General features: G+C 41.8%; 1 protein-coding gene across 5 annotated transcripts; it reads right to left on the minus strand.

Moving 5' to 3' along the window:
* Window positions 1-2,987: 2,987 nt before the first annotated feature.
* Window positions 2,988-16,888, minus strand: LOC110532143 (putative G protein-coupled receptor 173). 5 transcript variants are annotated; one of them, XM_021615784.3, is made up of 4 exons: window positions 15,842-16,888; window positions 15,610-15,670; window positions 9,794-9,859; window positions 2,988-7,563 (listed from the first exon to the last, which is right to left on the minus strand). In XM_021615784.3, the coding sequence occupies exon 4, from the start codon at window positions 7,318-7,320 to the stop codon at window positions 6,157-6,159; it is 1,164 nt and encodes a 387-aa protein (XP_021471459.3). In that variant the 5' UTR covers window positions 7,321-7,563; window positions 9,794-9,859; window positions 15,610-15,670; window positions 15,842-16,888; the 3' UTR covers window positions 2,988-6,156. The 5 variants fall into 5 exon arrangements, with proteins under 5 accessions (XP_021471459.3, XP_090040481.1, XP_090040484.1 ...); XM_090184355.1 differs by having other exon boundaries at window positions 15,610-16,867; XM_090184358.1 differs by lacking the exon at window positions 9,794-9,859 and having other exon boundaries at window positions 15,842-16,624.
* Window positions 16,889-17,609: the final 721 nt, after the last annotated feature.

Below are 17,609 nucleotides of genomic sequence, written 5' to 3' on the forward strand. Positions count from 1 at the left end.
CCCCCCCCCCCCCCCCCCCCCAATGTCAATGCAATTTTACCAAAACACACCTTTTTTTTTAGCATGGTAAAAGTCAGGATGCTGCTCCCAGTTAGTAAGATATTCCCTGATCGCTAATGATCTCAGTGCTCTGACACATTTGCTTTCCTTTGGAGGTCAGATAGTGTGCTCGCGAGGGTGGCAGCGCTAGGGTAGGTTAGATGTATGCTGAGACCCTTATTGAATTTGCTGAATTTATGGAGGATCAGCGGCGCTAAGCACAGGCAAAGAAACACAAGGCTAAGGAAATGGAGCATAAGCCAAAGCACCCAGATGGCCCTAGTGTGGAACGGCCATGTGTGAGAACAGGGATTTGATTATATGAATAGGCTGACTAGAGCGTTGTTTTCAGGTTGCTCATCAACAATGATGATGAATGAGGATATACAGTATAACACATTAATTCTCTGAAGAACCATTAGAAAGATATTCAAGTTTTTTTATACTTTGGTCATATTCAAGAAAATATGTACAGGTATGATGATTTCATCTCCAGCATGTGGGATAGCATCAAATTAAAATACACTGAAGAAATTTAAATGCCACATGAAAATATTTTACTGTGTTACAGTTCATATAAGGAAATCAGTCAATTGAAATAAATTCATTAGGCACTAATCTATAGATTTCACATGATTCGGAATACAGATATGCATCTTTTGGGTCACAGATGCCTTTTTAAAAAATGGTCCGTGGATCAGAAAACCAGTCCGTATCTGGTGTGACCACCATTTGCCTCATGTACATCTCCTTCACATAGAGTTGATCAGGGTGTTGATTGTGGCCTGTGGAATGTTGTCCCACTCCTCTTCAATGGCTATGCGAAATAGCTGGAGTTTGGTGGGAATTGGAACACGCTGTTGTACATGTCTATCCAGAGCATCCGAAACATGCTCAATGGGTGACATGTCTGGTGAGTATGCAGACCATGGAAGAACTGGGACATTTTCAGCTTCCAGGAATTGTGTACAGATCCTTGCGACATGGGGCCATACATTATCATGCTGAAACATGAGGTTATGGCGGTGGATGAATGGCATGACAATGGGCCTCCGGATCTCGTCACGGTATCTGTATTTAAATTGCATTCGCTAAAATGCAATTGTGTTCATTGTCCGTAGCTTATTCCTGCCCATACCATAACCTCACCGCCACCATGGGGCACTCTGTTCACAACTTTGACATCAGCAAAGCGCTCGCCCACATGATGCCATACACGCTGTCTGCCATCTGCCCAGTCAGCTGAAACCAGTATTCATCCGTGAAGAGCACACTTCTCCAGCGTGCCAGTGGCCATTAAAGGTGAACATTTTCCCACTGAAGTCTGTTATGAGGCCGAACTGCAATCAGGTCAAGACCCTGGTGAGGGCGAAGAGAGCACTCAGCTTCCCTGAGACGGTTTGTGCAAAAATGATTTCGTTGTGCAAACCCACAGTTTCATCAGCTGTCTGGGTGGTGGGTCTCAGACAATCCCGCAGTTGAAGAAGTCAGATGTTGAGGTCCTGGGTTGGCGGGGTTACACATGGTCTGCGGTTCTGAGGCCGGTTGGACGTACTGCCAAATTCTCTAAAATGACGGAGGTTGGCTTATGGTAGTCAAATTAACATAAAATTATCTGGCAAGAGCTCAAGTGGACATTCCTGCAGTCACCATACCAATTGCACGCTCCCTCAAAACTTGAGACATTTGTGTTGTGTGACAAAATTGCACATTTTAGAGTGGCCTTTTATTGTCCCCAGCACAAGGGGCACCTGTGTAATGATCATGCTGTTTAATCAGCTTCTTGATATGCCACACCTGTCAGGGGGATGGATTATCTTGGCAGAGGAGAAATGTACAGGGATGTAAACAAATTTGTGCAAAAAAAATTGAGAGAAATAAGCATTTTGTGTGTATGGAACATTTCTGGGATCTTTTATTTCAGCTCATGAAACCTAGCTAGGACCAACACTTTACATGTTGCTTTTAATATTTTGGTTCAGTATACATTTGTGGGGAAGCTTTGCAAGTTTGATGAGCTTTGTAAACTCTTTGCAACTTGGTGACCTTATGAAGATGGATAACGCATGGGAAAGGAAGACCGTATATTTACTGCCTTTAAATGTATTAACTGTACAAGATGGTATCTTGTAACCCTTTGACATCATACTTTTGGGGTGGGGTTATGTCCTCTTTCTGTTGCGTGGGCTAAAAACAATTGTGAGTCCACTACCCACAATAAATGCTATCAATAATACCCCAGGTGAGGTGCAACATAAAGGTAACTGCTAAAATAATGGAAACACTTGAGTAAATTAAGGATTAAAAGTGTATTGAAAGCAGGTGCTTCCACACAGGTGTGGTTCCTGAGTTAATTATTAAGCAATTAAAAATGCTGGGCAGGCCATTATTTTGGCTATCATGGCGATGCCCTCATTCACAGGGCATGATTGGTCACTGAATGGTTTGATGAGCATGAAAACAATGTAAACCACAAGCCATGGCCGTCTCAGTCACCAGCTCTCAACCCAATTGAACACTTATGGGAGATTCCATCAACAAAACACCCAAATGATTGAGTATGTCGCATCCCTCCAATAGAGTTCCAGATACTTGTAGGGTCTATGCCAAGATTCTTTGAAGCTGTTCTTGCTCGTGGTGGACCAACTCTATAAATACCCTTTATGTTGGTGTTACCTTTTTATTTTGTCAGTTACCTGTAGCTGACAATGTTTTATAACCGGAGCCATGTCTCGACGACTGGTTGGCGAATTTGGGTGTCTTATGTTTACATTCACAGCATAGAATAACTTTGTTACAAGCTCCTAACTTTTAGATAATGTGTTCTTATCTGCTGCACATAAGGAATGTGTTACGTTTAGTCATTGCAATCTGTCAATAGTTTCAAAGAAAATGTATTTTTCATTACAAAAACCAATGACAAAAATCATAAATGGCCAGAGACGTGCTTAAACAGCTCAGGCAGTTTTTATTTTTTATATAATACAGAAAATATATGGAAACCACACCCTCTGACTTCCAAGATATGTAGGGGCCCAAAGACATTTACATAGGTATCCTTCAAACCTCTGCTATTTTAGATTTGATATTCAACTGCAGATTTTTTTTCGTGAGCTTTGACATTTTGTGGTTCAGCTTAAAGGGCAAAGTCAAAAGTATTTCAGTTCTGAGATTCAGGATTTGTTCCACTATTCATTCAGAGACATACAGGACTATCCTTACGAGTCTGTGGTTGCACATGTGTCTGAGACAGCTTTTTCTGTCTTTACATTTCTTTTCATCCATAATGTAGTCTCTCCACATACAGGGTCATAATAACTACAGCCACACTGCAAAATCAGTGAGTTATTAAATAAGACATTCAGGTGTCAAATTGAGTTTTGGCTGGCTTTGGGCTTTTGCAAAGTCAAAACACTACAGAAGAGGCAGAAATTAGAAATACGGAAAGTATTAGAATGTTAGTTCTATGACCAACATAACTCAGTGTATTTCAAATTTAAACCCCAAGCCAGGATCATGTATAAAAGTTATTCCTTTCACTGAGACACATTGGAACTTAATAAGAGTGCAATAATCATAGAAGCTATGTGGATAGAACCACTCGCCCCAAGACACAAGCTCAAACGGACTTCACCCTTCATATTCCCATACATGTATGCAAGAACAGAATCTCCATTGAGATAGAAGGCTCTGTAGTCCAATTTAGAGGAACTGCATGTGTATAAAATGTTATGGGCTACCTCTTGAGGCTCTGCAGTTGAATGGTTTAAGAAGACACTCGCCTCAGATTTTTGAATGAACCTCATTGGTTTTAGCACATTCAAATCCTCTGTGTCAGGAACAGGCTGAGGATGAAAAAGACTGAATAAGCATTTGCAGGAGTGTCATTTCAAAATGCAACATTTCTGGCCATTCCTATTTCCCACATGTCCTTTGTTTTCATCCCTCTAGCCTCTAAACATACGCACATTCATACTTGCGTACAGAAACACTCACACACACGTGGTGTAAAAATGCCATGACCAGGAACCCCCTTCTCCCCCCCTCAATTCCAAGTCAGTCCATTGTCCATATAATACACATTAAATAGTACGGAGGTCATAGATCATTTACAAAAGATAATGTGCCTGAAGCAACTAAAAAAGCACTGTCAGGCATTTCTGCTTATCAAAAAATCACGCCCGGTCTCCCTCCTTACCTCCCCAACAACAACCAACCCCAAAATCAACACATATTTTTTAAATCCTTGTTTTCACAGATCAATACACACCACCAGCCTCAGCCTCACCCCCACTGACTGATAAGAAAAGAAACAACAACAAAAAGTCTAAAATAAATCCACAATAATCCAGGAAGGGCTTTTGTTAATTCCATTAATTGTCGATGTTGGATTAAAGTTTCCTCTGTCCTTTACACACAATTGCACACTCCTGTGTTACAATTCGGCAAGTGTTCTTTCTTTATTACCATCCTTGTTAAAGTTTTTGACAGTTTTTTTTTTTTTTAAGGTTGCGAGGGGGAGAGATGTGTCCTCCGAAAATAATTAATTACACAGTTTTGTGTTTCCCCATTAGTTGGAATAAACTCTTTATGTTTATTACTTTAACACAGAGGCATACAGCTGTCAACTCTTTCTTGCATTGGTTATAAACAAACCTTTTTTTGAGAGAGAGAGAGCGAAGAGTAAGGCCATAATGCAGATAATAGAAATAACAATTCAGTTATCTGTAGCTTCATTGTTATTGTTAGTTTTTGTTGTTGTTATTGTTTGCAGACAACATTAGAGCATTTTGAAAACTAAAATAAATGTACATTTGTACCCATGAAGGGATAGTATCATGTTCCAGACCTCTGCTTGACATTCACTTAAGATATTACAATCTCTGTGTCCCGGCCTACAGTTAGTTAGCATTCTGGTTCAAGTCTAAATCATGTTAAGAAAAAAAAAAGGATTTATCATCAATTCCTCAATTCCTGTGTGCAAAAATATAAATGGGCTGAATTTTCCCCCACCTCTCTACAAAGACCTTCATGTGAAGTGATGAACTTTATCCTATCTGAAGATCTAAACATTCTGGTTTAGGTTTTATGAACATTTTCTATCAACTGTCTTTTTAAACAATTTCAGATTGATGAAAAAAAATTCAAAGGTTCAGTCATCTGCAACAATACCACCTACAGCAAAAGGAATTTGGCAAGAGCATGGAGCATTTTCTGTCAATTTATCATAGATTTTTGTGTGGTCTCAAGTTCTCAGTTTGTCACTGATTGGGGCATTGGTCTGTTTAAGTTATCCTCAGAAATCATGTGATTACACATATCAGCTTAACATGCATTTCATAATTCTGTCTGCCTATTAGCACTTCACAATTATTATCTGCTCATTTCTGTTAAACGCTAACAAGATCAAACTGTTCTCGATGGCAGCTCTTTTAACATTTCCCATATCCAATAGTGTACTCATCTGAAGTGTTAGACCAAATTAGAATGTAATAGAAACCCCAAATAAACTCCAAATGAAGCCAACAGTGCCTGAATATGCTATTTGTACAAACTCATAATTTCTCTGTTTGACTGTATTAATGATGCCTTTGATTCAAGTGGATGAAGGAAGGAAGCAGTGCTAGAACACTCTCCTATTAGTCATTCACTAGCAAATTGTCAGAGGACCATCTGATATTTTTGGTCTGAGAGAACAGACGAGGGAGTGACTGAGAAATATGACCAGGTTGTCCCCACAACCTACAGAAAAACTGTCACCCTCACTTCAATCTCTTTCACAATAGCAGGCCTAGAATGATCATTCTCTTGGCCTCGCCTGTTTAAAGACTGCCTACCAGTTTCATAGGTTCCACATTAAAATGAAGAATACAAACATGCATCTGAGATAGACTGTTTGAGTTGTTGGTTTAGTCTCGTATTCTGTCTGTGTGTAGAAGGAATCCCTCTCTTAAATTTGTTTCCTGACCAAGGCCATTTATAAAAAAGGAAAGACATTTTTTTAAATCAAAGGCCACAACAACTAAAATGGTCCCTCATGCCATCCTAACCACTCACAGACATCCCTGCCACCGCCCCTCCACACCCTCCCCAGGTAACAACCGCCCACCGCCCCCCTCACATGACAAAGTAAGGCTCTCGGGGCAGATGAGGTTTAGTCCTACAGCAGGCTGGCAGGTGGGCCAGGAGCCCCTTCTTCAGGTCCTTGTTGAGGAAGAAGCAGACGATGGGGTTGACCCCTGCCTGGGCAAAGCTCATCCATACGGTGGTGGAGAGGTATCGGTGTGGTATGGTGCAGGCCTTGACAAACACCCGCCAGTAGCAGGCCACTATGTAGGGCGACCACAGCACCAGGAACAACAGGGTGATCACATAGAACATCCTGCCAAGCTGCTTTTCTGCCTTGAACTCCTCCATGCCCAGCAGGCGCCGGTTCTGGTTGTGCAAGTTCTGCCGGATGCCCAGCAGGGTGGGTGGCATGGGGCCCCGGCCAAAGCCTGCGATCCAGTTGGCTGCTGCCTGGCCGGTAGCGCCGGGCCCGTGGAAGGTCCAGTTTTGGCTGATGGCTGGCACCATCTGGACAGGCTTCATCTTGCGGTGCTTGTACTCGAAGAGCAGCAGCTTCATGTAGACCACGTGCGTGGCCAAGATCAGCACTGCCAGCATCAGCATAAAGCCCAGTGTGTCGTTTGCCTTAAAGTAGCGGTGCTCGAAGATGCACTGGTCCTCCTCGCGGATGAACTTGTAGGTGCCCACATCGAAGACGGGTGGGAAGGCCATGGCCACTGACAGCGTCCACACCATGCACACCACTGCCACGCACGTCCAGAAGGTCATGCGCTTGGAGTAGAAGCGGTGGTGGGCGATGGCCATGTAACGTGTCACGCTGATGCAAAAGAGCATGAAGGCGGCATGGAAGCAGAAGAGCACGGCCATGAAGGCCACCACCTTGCAGCTGAGCACGCTGTAGGTCCAGGCCGAGCCGTTCTTAATGGACACCAGCACGAAGGGGAAGCAGACAGCCGACCGGATGGTGTCGGCCAGGCACAGGTCCAACAGGAAGTAGTAGGGGGCTTTGTGCAGGGTCCGGTCCCTGAGGACCAGCAGAGACACCACCAGGTTGCCCACCAGGCTGATGCAGATGATCAGACCCAGTAGGACCAGTTTGATGTATGTGGACACGACCGACGATGGGCCCCCGACTGCCATTCCTCCCGTCGTGGCCACCACTGCAGCCATGGGACCGCCAAGCCCCTCGCTGCTCTCGTTGCCATTGGCCATCCCTTTGGCTCCCGTGTCAAGCCCTCTTTTCTCCTGAAATCCACCCCTCTTCCTTCTCCCTCTCCTCCTCCACCGCCACCTCCTCCTCCTCCAGCTGCCCTTTCGTTCGTCCTCGTGGTTGCCTCTTCTCTGGAGCTCACATGGAACCAGAGTGCTTCACTCTGCATTGCCCCATTTTGCACTGAGCCCCTCGTTTCCTGTAGCGCTACCCCTCGGTGCCTCTTGTTCTTACAGCGTCAGCTCCTGTAAACAGGAAGTATGAACAATAAGCATTAAGTTTGGATGGGCATCCTGGTCTGACATCACTGGGGGATAATACAGTGTAAGCATTTGCAGGGAATATGCCGTATAAGGTTAAATATGAGAGCTGTGACTTCACGTGTGTGACTTGAGGCTTTTCTAATATTACAATACATTGCTTTTATGATTCCAGCATTGGCTGCAAAAAGCAGCAGTTGTTTTTTTTTATCAGAAAGCATTTCCAGGAAGTGGTGGTTATTATATCCAGTGATTACCTAACTGCGCTAGGCCAATATGCAGTTAGGTAAGAGTATGAAATGTGAAAGAAATGTGGCCATCCTCCCCAACCATGTAACTACCTATAATTACAGACAAAGTATACGGTAATAAGAACATGTGTTTGTCACATAAAGATGAGAAATTTGTTAAGTCTATCCCATCTGGGTTTATCCCAAAATAAAGTTCCTGCCTGTTGTTGTTAACAACATGAATACATTGTACTAAAGCCCCTATCTTCAAACAATACAGAATCGATTGTCATAATAGTGGAGAAAGACGTTCAAGTCTGAAAACATCATCCTCAGTATTAAACAAATAATTTGTTCCACGGAATCAATCAATTGTTTTTCCAATGGGCGAAACAGGGCTCACATAGGCATCTGCTGTAGCATGCTGTGGAACATCTTCTCCTTCCCCCTTAGCACCAATCAGATCAGCTGTTTTCTCCACACGCTACATGGCATGCCAGCAACTAGTCTGTCACGGTAATTACCTCGCTTGTTGCTAGGCTACAACACCTTATATCCTTTTTCTGTGTGTGTGTGTGTGTGTGTGTGTGTGTGTGTGTGTGTGTGTGTGTGTGTGTGTGAGAGAGAGAGTGTGGGGAGGGATTCTCTGTGTGTATGAGGGTTGGTGTGTGTGAAGCAGATCGGGGAGGAAAAACAAACGGGATTTGCTTGCTGAAGCCTCATAGGTGCAGTCACTTTGGGGACCACTGACGAGGCATTTCCAAAAGAGGTTGCATTGCACAGTGACACATGAGATATACAGTATGTCTGATAGCTCAGTAGTGTGCATGCGTAGGTGTGTGTGTGCGCGCTTGTATATGAGTGTGAGTGGAGTCAATCTGTATTGACCATGCCACCACCCTCATTTGTATTGATGAACGCTTCGAGAGTGATCGGGGAATGCACAGGTGATGATTATGGAGTATGAGCCAAAAAGAGAGAAGGGCTCAGGCCCATTGTTTCAGCGCAGGCATACTAATGTATTTCTGTCACAGTAATTACAGCAGCTTGTTGCTAAGCTACAGGACCACTCTGCCTTATGCTGTGCGTGCGTTTGTGTGTGTATAAGACTGTAAGAACTGTTGTGAGAATGGTGGGGGCATTGGAAAGTTTCAGATATGATCAGCAACAAATAAGACACCCACCAACACAGTCCTTCCAGCAGTGACATACTGACACTAAACTTAAAGTGTCTGTTTCCCAGACACAGTTTAAGCCTAGTCCAGGAGTAAAAAGTGAATTAAATGGAGATTCTCGAGTGAGCATGCTTTTAAGTCAAGGCTTAAACTTTGTCTGGGAAACCGGCCCAAAATGTCTAGAAGATTGTGTAGAGAATACTGATGGTTTCATTTTTTCTGAGGCACGCATAAAATATGAGAAGGCCAATGAAAGTAACAGTTATTAGTGGAGAATATGAATCGGAGCAGAAACATGTTGTATTAGCTACTCTGTACACATTGCACATGTATCAAAGGTACAATAAGGTTAGAGGTCAGGTATGAATGTGTATAAGCCTGCTGTATGTATTTATTATTATTATATACCCCCTGTATGTGTTTATGTAGAGTATGGTGTGTCAAGCTCATAGTTCACTGATGATACCAAAGACAAATTTCCATCCTTGGATGGATAAATAAGTTCTAGTCTATATTTTCTTGTGCCTTGTAATACAATGGCAAATGTAGCTTGCCACGTTCAGTGTCTTTTGTCCATTCATGAAATGTGTAAAAAGCTGTTAGTATGTTACCATCACAATAGTTTTGGCAACATTTGGTTTGACAGAATAACCAGTTAAATACTTGGTAAGTATTTTCAAATGAATATTATGGCCTGAAATTTGGCACTCATAGCTAGTTCTCACAGTATATGATAACACTTAATAAACATGAATAATTTATACATAGAGTACAATCATTATACACATTTAGAATCCTTTCTCAGCATACCTTAGTTATTACGAAGTGCTACCGCAGTTCCTCGTGTCCCAGTGTTCCTTGGTGACCCCAGTCCTCCTTCATTCAAAATAACACCCATGTTATTGAACAGCAACAACGATACAGTTGCGGTCAAATATATTGGCACCCTTGCACTTTTCTTAAATAGTTTCCTATTTCTTCTAAAATAAGTTTAAATAGAAAAAGTGTTGTCTCCACACCTTGTTATTAGATTTTCAACATTTCAGAACCAATTGTATTTTTGTAAACCTAAGTTTACCATTTTAATTTTGAAAATACAGACAATGGCAAGGACAGAATGACTGGCACTCCGGACCTAGTACTTGGTTGCACACCCTATGGCCAAGATAACTGCAGACAAACTCTTCTTGTAGCCATCAATGAGCTTTCTGCACCTTTCTACTGGCAATTTGGCCCACTGTTCAGCAGCAAACTGCTCTACTTCAGTATTTGAGGGCTGCCCTCCACCAACTGCTGTTTTCAGATCTCGCCATAGGTTTTGGAAGTGATTCAGATCAGGACTATTCGCTGGTCATTCCTGGGTGCTCTTTTGATGTGTGTTTGGGCTCGTTGTCCTACTGGAAGAACACAGCCTTCAATGGAGACCCCGTTTTTGGACACTGTGTTGAACATTGGACTCACCTGATAATCTGCTGATATCATGATGCCTTGCGCACATTCAAGGACCCCAATACCAGAGACAGCAAAGCAACCTCCCTGTAGAAGAACTAGGGAATTATTTAACAAAGGTGCAAGGGTGCCAATATATTTGGCCACAACTATTAATGAATAAGAACTGAAATACCTAGCTAAATGTACATTAAACCAATTTCAATATGGCAATTTCAATACGGCAACAACGGGGACTACATTCTTGTTAATTGCCTTTCATGCACAATCTCTCATATGTAAGGATCTAGTTTTAATTTCTTGCTGTGTTGTAATATTTCAGATATTCTTTTAAAATGGGCTCACCAAATCAGTCATGAGAATTACACTCCATGAACTTGCGATTGTTTAGTTTTTTTCTAAACCAAAGCAATGTCACAGTTCTGTGTTGCTAGTTAATGAAAGGATACCTTAACTAGGCCTACCCCATTCTTCAAATCAAACATCCATATACTACTTGTTTGCGTCTCTAAAATGGTTTCACCAGGCTTTGTTGCGCCTTACCAACAGTAGGCCTTCTTACAGCCTATTCTAATGTTCTATCCACCAAGGTCCATGTCACATGATGTCACATGTAATAGTCCAAAGCCTTATATTTGGATTATATATTATTTATCTCAATATAATGCTCTGGAACAGACTAATTCATTCAAACATCATAGGATATAGTCCTACAAGGATGGTGGTGCTTGAATGGGAGGCACCAATAGTGTAGGCTACTATAAAAAAATATTCCTCTATTAATTTACCAACTATTAGACTATAACAAATGTCAGTTTCTGCTATTGACACAGACAAGTACAGACAAGTACAACCAAGTACAACCACATACAGTTGAAGTCGGAACAGCTTGGAAAATTCCAGAAAATGGTGTCATGGCTTTAGAAGCTTCTGATAGGCTAATTGACATCATTTGAGTCAATTGGAGGTGTACCTGTGGATGTATTTCAAGGCCTACCTTCAAACTCAGTGCCTCTTTGTTTGACATCATGGGAAAATCAAAAGAAATCAGCCAAGACCTCAGAAAAAAAAATGTAGACCTCCACAAGTCTGGTTCATCCTTGGGAGGATTTCCAAATGCCTGGAGGTACCACGTTCATCTATACAAACAATAGTATTCAAGTATAAACAGCATGGGACCACGCAGCCGTCATACCACTCAGGAAGGAGACGCGTTCAGTCTCCTAGAGATGAACGTATGTCATTGCGAAAAGTGCAAATCAATCCCAGAACAACAGCAAAGGACCTTGTGAAGATGCCGGAGGAAACAGGTACAAAAGTATCTATAACCACAGTAAAATGAGTCCTATATCGACATAACCTGAAAGGCCGCTCAGCAAGGAAGAAGCCACTGCTCCAAAACCGCCATAAAAAAGCCAGACTACGGTTTGCAATTGCACATGGGGACAAAGATCGTACTTTTTGGAGAAATGTCCTCTGGTCTGATGAAACAAAAATATAACTGTTTGGCCATAATGACCATTGTTATGTTTGGAGGAAAAAGGGGGAGGCTTGCAAGCCGAAGAACACCATCCCAACTGTGAGGCATGGAGGTGGCAGCATCATGTTGTGGGGGTGCTTTGCTGCAGGAGGGACTGGTGCACTTCACAAAATAGATGAGGAGGGAGGGAAATTATGTGGATATATTGAAGCAATATCTCAAGATATCAGTCAGGAAGTTAAAGCTTGGTCGCAAATGCATCTTCCAAATGGACAATGACCCCAAGCATACTTCAAACGTTGTGGCAAAATGGCTTAAGGACAACAAAGTCAAGGAATTGGAGTGGCAATCACATAGCCCAGACCTTAATCCGATAAAAAATGTGTGGGCAGAACTGAAAAAGCTTGTGCGAGCAAGGAGGTCTACAAACCTGACTAAGTTACACCAGCTCTGTCAGGAGGAAAGGTGCCAAAATTCACCCAACTTATTGTGGGAATCTTGTGGAAGGCTACCTGAAACGTTTGACCCAAGTTAAAAAACATAAAGGCAATGCTACCAAATACTAATTGAGTGTATGTAAACTTCTGACCCACTGGGAATGTGATGAAAGAAATAAAAGCTGAAATAAATAATTCTCTCTACTATTATTTCACATTCTTAAAATAAAGTTGTGATCCTAACTGACCTAAGACAGGGAATTTTTACTAGGATTAAATGTCAGGAATTGTGAAAAATTGAGTTTAAATGTATTTAGCTAAGGTGTATGTAAACTTCCGACTTCAACTGTATATAGCTATTGTTGTTCTAACTCAATATAGAGTGCCTGTTGTAATCTTTAGTATTCCACAAATGTACATTTGTGAATGCTATTTTGAAGACATACAGTGCCTTCAGAAACTATTCACGCCCCTTGACTTTTTCCTAATTTTGTTGTGTTACAGCCTGAATTTAAAATTGATTAAATTGCGATTTTGTGGCACTGGCCTACATAGAATACCCCATAATGTCAAAGTGGAATTATTTATTTCGATTTTTTGTTAAAAAAAAAGTATTACAAATGAAAAGCTGAAATGTCTTGAGTCAATAAGTATTCAAGCCCTTTGTAATGGCAAGCCTAAATAAGTTCAGGAGTACAAATATGCTTAACAAGTCACATAATAAATTGCATGAACTCACTCTGTGTGCAATAATAGTGTTTAACATGATTTTTGAATGACCACCTCATCTCTGTATCCCACACATACAATTATCTGTATGGTCCTTCAGTCAAGCAGTGAATTTCAAAAACAGATTTAACCACAATGACCAAGGTTTTCTAATGCCTGCAAAGAAGGGCACCTGTTGGTAAATGGCATAGGCTTTTAAGCTGATTTGGATCAAAACTGTAACTATGCCACTCCGGAACATTCAATGTTGTCTTGGTAAGCAACGCCAGTGTATATTTGGCCTTGTGGTTTAGGCTGAAAGGTGAATTTGTTGGTTCAGTCTGCTTTCCAACAGACACCAGGAGACATATTCACCTTCCAGCAGGACAATAACCTAAAACACAAGGCCAAATATACACTGGCGTTGCTTACCAAGTGGCCTAGTTACAGTTTTGACTCAAATCAGCTTAAAAGTATATGGCAAGACTTGATAATGTCTGTTTGCTACCTTAATTACATATACTGATGTACACAACCTACTCCACATTTCCAAAGTGGAAGAAAAATTATGGAATACTTTTCAAATGAATAAAATAAAAACGAAGATGCCTTGATTGCTGAGTCTTCACACTCCAGAGTTAATACTTGGCCTTGATTGCTGACGTCTTCACACCCCAGAGTTAATACTTGGCCTTGATTGCTGAGTCTTCACACCCCAGAGTTAATACTTGGCCTTGATTGCTGAGTCTTCGCACCCCAGAGTTAATACTTGGCCTTGATTGCTGACGTCTTCACACCCCAGAGTTAATACTTGGCCTTGATTGCTGACGTCTTCACACCCCAGAGTTAATACTTGGTCTTGATTGCTGAGTCTTCACACCCCAGAGTTAATACTTGGCCTTGATTGCTGATGTCTTCACACCCCAGAGTTAATACTTGGCCTTAATTGCTGACGTCTTCACACCCCAGAGTTAATACTTGGCCTTGATTGCTGAGTCTTCACACCCCAGAGTTAATACTTGGCCTTGATTGCTGACGTCTTCACACCCCAGAGTTAATACTTGGTGGAAGCACATTTGGCCGCCATTACAGCTATGAATGAATCTTTGTGAATAAGATTATACCAACTTTGCACAACTCTTAGGGCAACATACTGTATTGTATATCTATCGTTTTTGTCAAAATTGCTCAAACTGTGTTGTACTTCCTTTTAAGATTTTGTTGTAAGGCAGCAAAATGTGAAGGCAGTGCAAAGGGTGTGTAGACCAGCGACTGCTATCTATCTATCTATCTATCTATCTATCTATCTATCTATCTATCTATCTATTGTTGGTCTATCTACTAACGTGATATATCAGGTGCCACAGTGCCTGTTGTAAATTATAGTATTTCACATGTAACCGTAGTGAATGCTTAAATATAATACATACTGTACGTCTATGACCATAATTACATCATGTGAAGTGTCAAATGATACCACACCCCTTTCTAATACAAAATAGGCCTACAGTAAAACAAAGACATTGACGAAGGAAGATTACATCATCACATGTATATCACTTTGATTGCTAAATGAATATACAGGATAGGGATATTTAGGCCGTATCCTAAGAGCTTCATGGGAATACTGAGAAGCTATGGCTCATGAAGGGAGGGGCCTGGAGAAATGGGAGTTGGTTGGTGATAGAGGGCTGAGCCATTGTCAAGAACTGGATAGCAACAGCAATCGAGTACCGCTGCCGTGGTCGCGGTGGGAGGAGGCGACGCGGAATTCACCAACCAAAGGTTCCGGAATCACTCTGACACTGTTCAACACCGACCGAATGCAATTATAAACAACGATTTTAGAATATGAATTAACGCATCCGGGGCTGGGGGAAAATACTATTTATTTACAATCGTGAACAATGGGTAGTGTTGTGCTTGACGCGTCATGTTTGAATCCAAAGAAATGCATAAACAATTGCGTATAGGCCTGGAGCATATTGTAGGCTGTGTCATGTGAAGTGTTCAACCAGCTCCGATCCTGTCAAAATTCACGAACAGTTGTTGATGTTTATGATAATTAATCAAAGAGGGCTGATGACGGTACCCCAACACCCCAGTTGCATCGCATTTGCAAATGGATAGATAACCTGTATCGATGCTGTCATAATGGACATTCGCCCAGTGAATAATATACAGCCACCGATGGATATCGGCCTCTTCTACCTCCCTGCCTGTGTCCATAATGCGGTTCCCTGTTATAATTTACCATTGGGCCTATACCACATAAAGTCCACTCAAATCTGCAGTGGTGTGTGTGTCTATAATAACAAGAAGATTAGAAGGGCCTACGTGTAGCCTACAGTTTGTCTGTGGCATGCGTCATGGGGCTGCCTGAATCATAACAGTATAGGCTATGTTGTAGGCACAAAAAGGGGTTTCACAAGGGTTTCAACGAATTAACCAGGTACCTGAGGGGAAAAAAAACATGGCAATGTGAGGCCTAGGAGTACTTACAAAACCACCCAAACTAAAAAATGGCATAGGAAGGTAAAAGGAAATCTTACCTCGTATTATACTTGTCCTCGAGACAAAGGCTTACGGTTTTATTCTAGGCCGTTTGGGGAGCTTGTTGCGGTCCACATTATATATAAATATAAGGATTCAAAATCAAGTAAAGCAACAGTAAATGGCATAGAGGGTTCAACAAAACGAGCGTCAATTCCAAATATAATCCACAATGATAAATTACTGAAAACATGAAGAATAGATTCAATAATTAATACAGGGTATTGTCACCTCCATAGAATCGGCCAGATCTTAATGCAATAATAATGTCTCTTTTTGCAGACTTCTTAAATAAACACAGGTTTTAAAGAACAAAAAGGATCGTTTCCTCTTTTTTCGTGTGCATGTCATGTCTTCAGGTTTTCCATAAAGCTCTCCCAATGTTCAGCAATAAATTCCCATCACACTGGCAGAATAGAACAAATGAGTAAATTCGAATTGCTGACAATGTTGGCTGTTTTCAAATACTTATATCTCGGTGAATGTCATCAACTGGATCCTGTCACTGGTAAATACATCTACATTCTGAAAATAACGGTGGTCTTATTAGGCTCCAGCACAAGACACTTTTATTGAGGGTCTACGGATCTTGCTCTGCTTGTTGGATTCTCCATCAAAACCAGAGACGCCTTTTTTCGACCATTCTACTCTCCAGCGCAAAGAGCTCTCTATCTTTTCAGTGATAATACATCCTTTTGCATATCCAACTGAATGTATATGCGGACTCTCCGTTCACAGAGTACAGATCTTATGTGAAAATATGTAGCCTACACTGTGCCTGTAGGCGCCCTATATATTTAAACGTGTACCCGCCTTCTTTGGTCTTTAATGAGATTGGAAAAAATCCTTGTTTGCGGTGATAAATCCCCAGATACCATATCTTTCACGGACATGTCAAGTCGTTCGGAATCCAGCCTCAGTCATTGTTTAAATAATGGAAACTAGGAAAATGACCAACATGATAGGGCTGTTAAAGCGATGGTGAAATGGAAACAGCGGCTCTCGTCTATGCGCTGAACATCGGTTCTCCCTCGGCTCCCTTTGGAATCGACGAGGCAAGATTCGGGATCTTTCGGCAGAGGATAGGCGCGTTGTGCAGCGTTCTGTAGTAAAAATGAATGTTTGTGATATACACAATATGTCACTTAACTTCAGACTGAAGCAACAGCTGCCGTTGTAGAAAGCTAAAGACAAAGTCAGGTCCACTGCTATTTCTGTTGAGAACACCTCATCGTGATTTAGTTTACATGACTATCTGTTTTGAGGTCATGTTTTTTTACTTGATGAATCATCAACCTCATTATCTGCCCATTATCACCATCGTCATCCTCACCCTCATCCTTATCATCATAATCGTCATCATGTCTACACATACCTCCATAACATTAGAGAAGGTCAGACTGCATCATGGATGCATCAGGCCACATGGCTTCACCAGGTGATGTTGGTATTGACATCAAATGCAGTGATGTAAATCACCTCCCTTGTAAGGCTCTTGGTGCCCAATCATTTAATCCTGCTCTAAATCCCTGGTAAAACGTTGTTTTGTCTCGGCATGACACAAGACTGTGCCGAGTGCCCTCATGCCTGCCTTAACAGCTGTCCAAACCGCTGGAAGCCAAGGGAGCAGATGGCATCTCCTGACAAAGGGAAATGTTCAGGAAAGAGAGCGGGACACAGAGTAACTCTCCCAAAAATTATAACAACAATCCATTGGAGGTTTTGCTTTGTTCTGTGGGAAATATCGGAAATAATATAAAACTGTAGAGTATTAGCTTGTTCATCCATGGTCAATATCAAAGTAAATGGTGAATATATTAAATAACAGTGGACTTCTAGGAACTGGACTTTTCTGTCATTGTCCTCTTCTTGCCATTGTGTGTTTGGCAAGTGAGGCATAATGTGCACCCCCAACCGGGAAGCCTGGTCATAGGTTTGATCTTGGCTGGGAGGCAGAGTGAACTACAGCCTGTCCCTTCTGGTCATGATTCCTAGACAG

This window comes from Oncorhynchus mykiss, chromosome 9 (assembly GCF_057628025.1).
Source record: "Oncorhynchus mykiss isolate SJ-2025 chromosome 9, ASM5762802v1, whole genome shotgun sequence".
Classification (NCBI taxonomy): Eukaryota; Metazoa; Chordata; class Actinopteri; order Salmoniformes; family Salmonidae; genus Oncorhynchus; species Oncorhynchus mykiss.

Coding starts and splice junctions, on each gene's coding strand:
- LOC110532143 (XM_021615784.3), bottom strand. CDS start 7,320: ATGGCCAATGGCAACGAGAGCAGCGAGGGGCTTGGCGGTCCCATGGCT.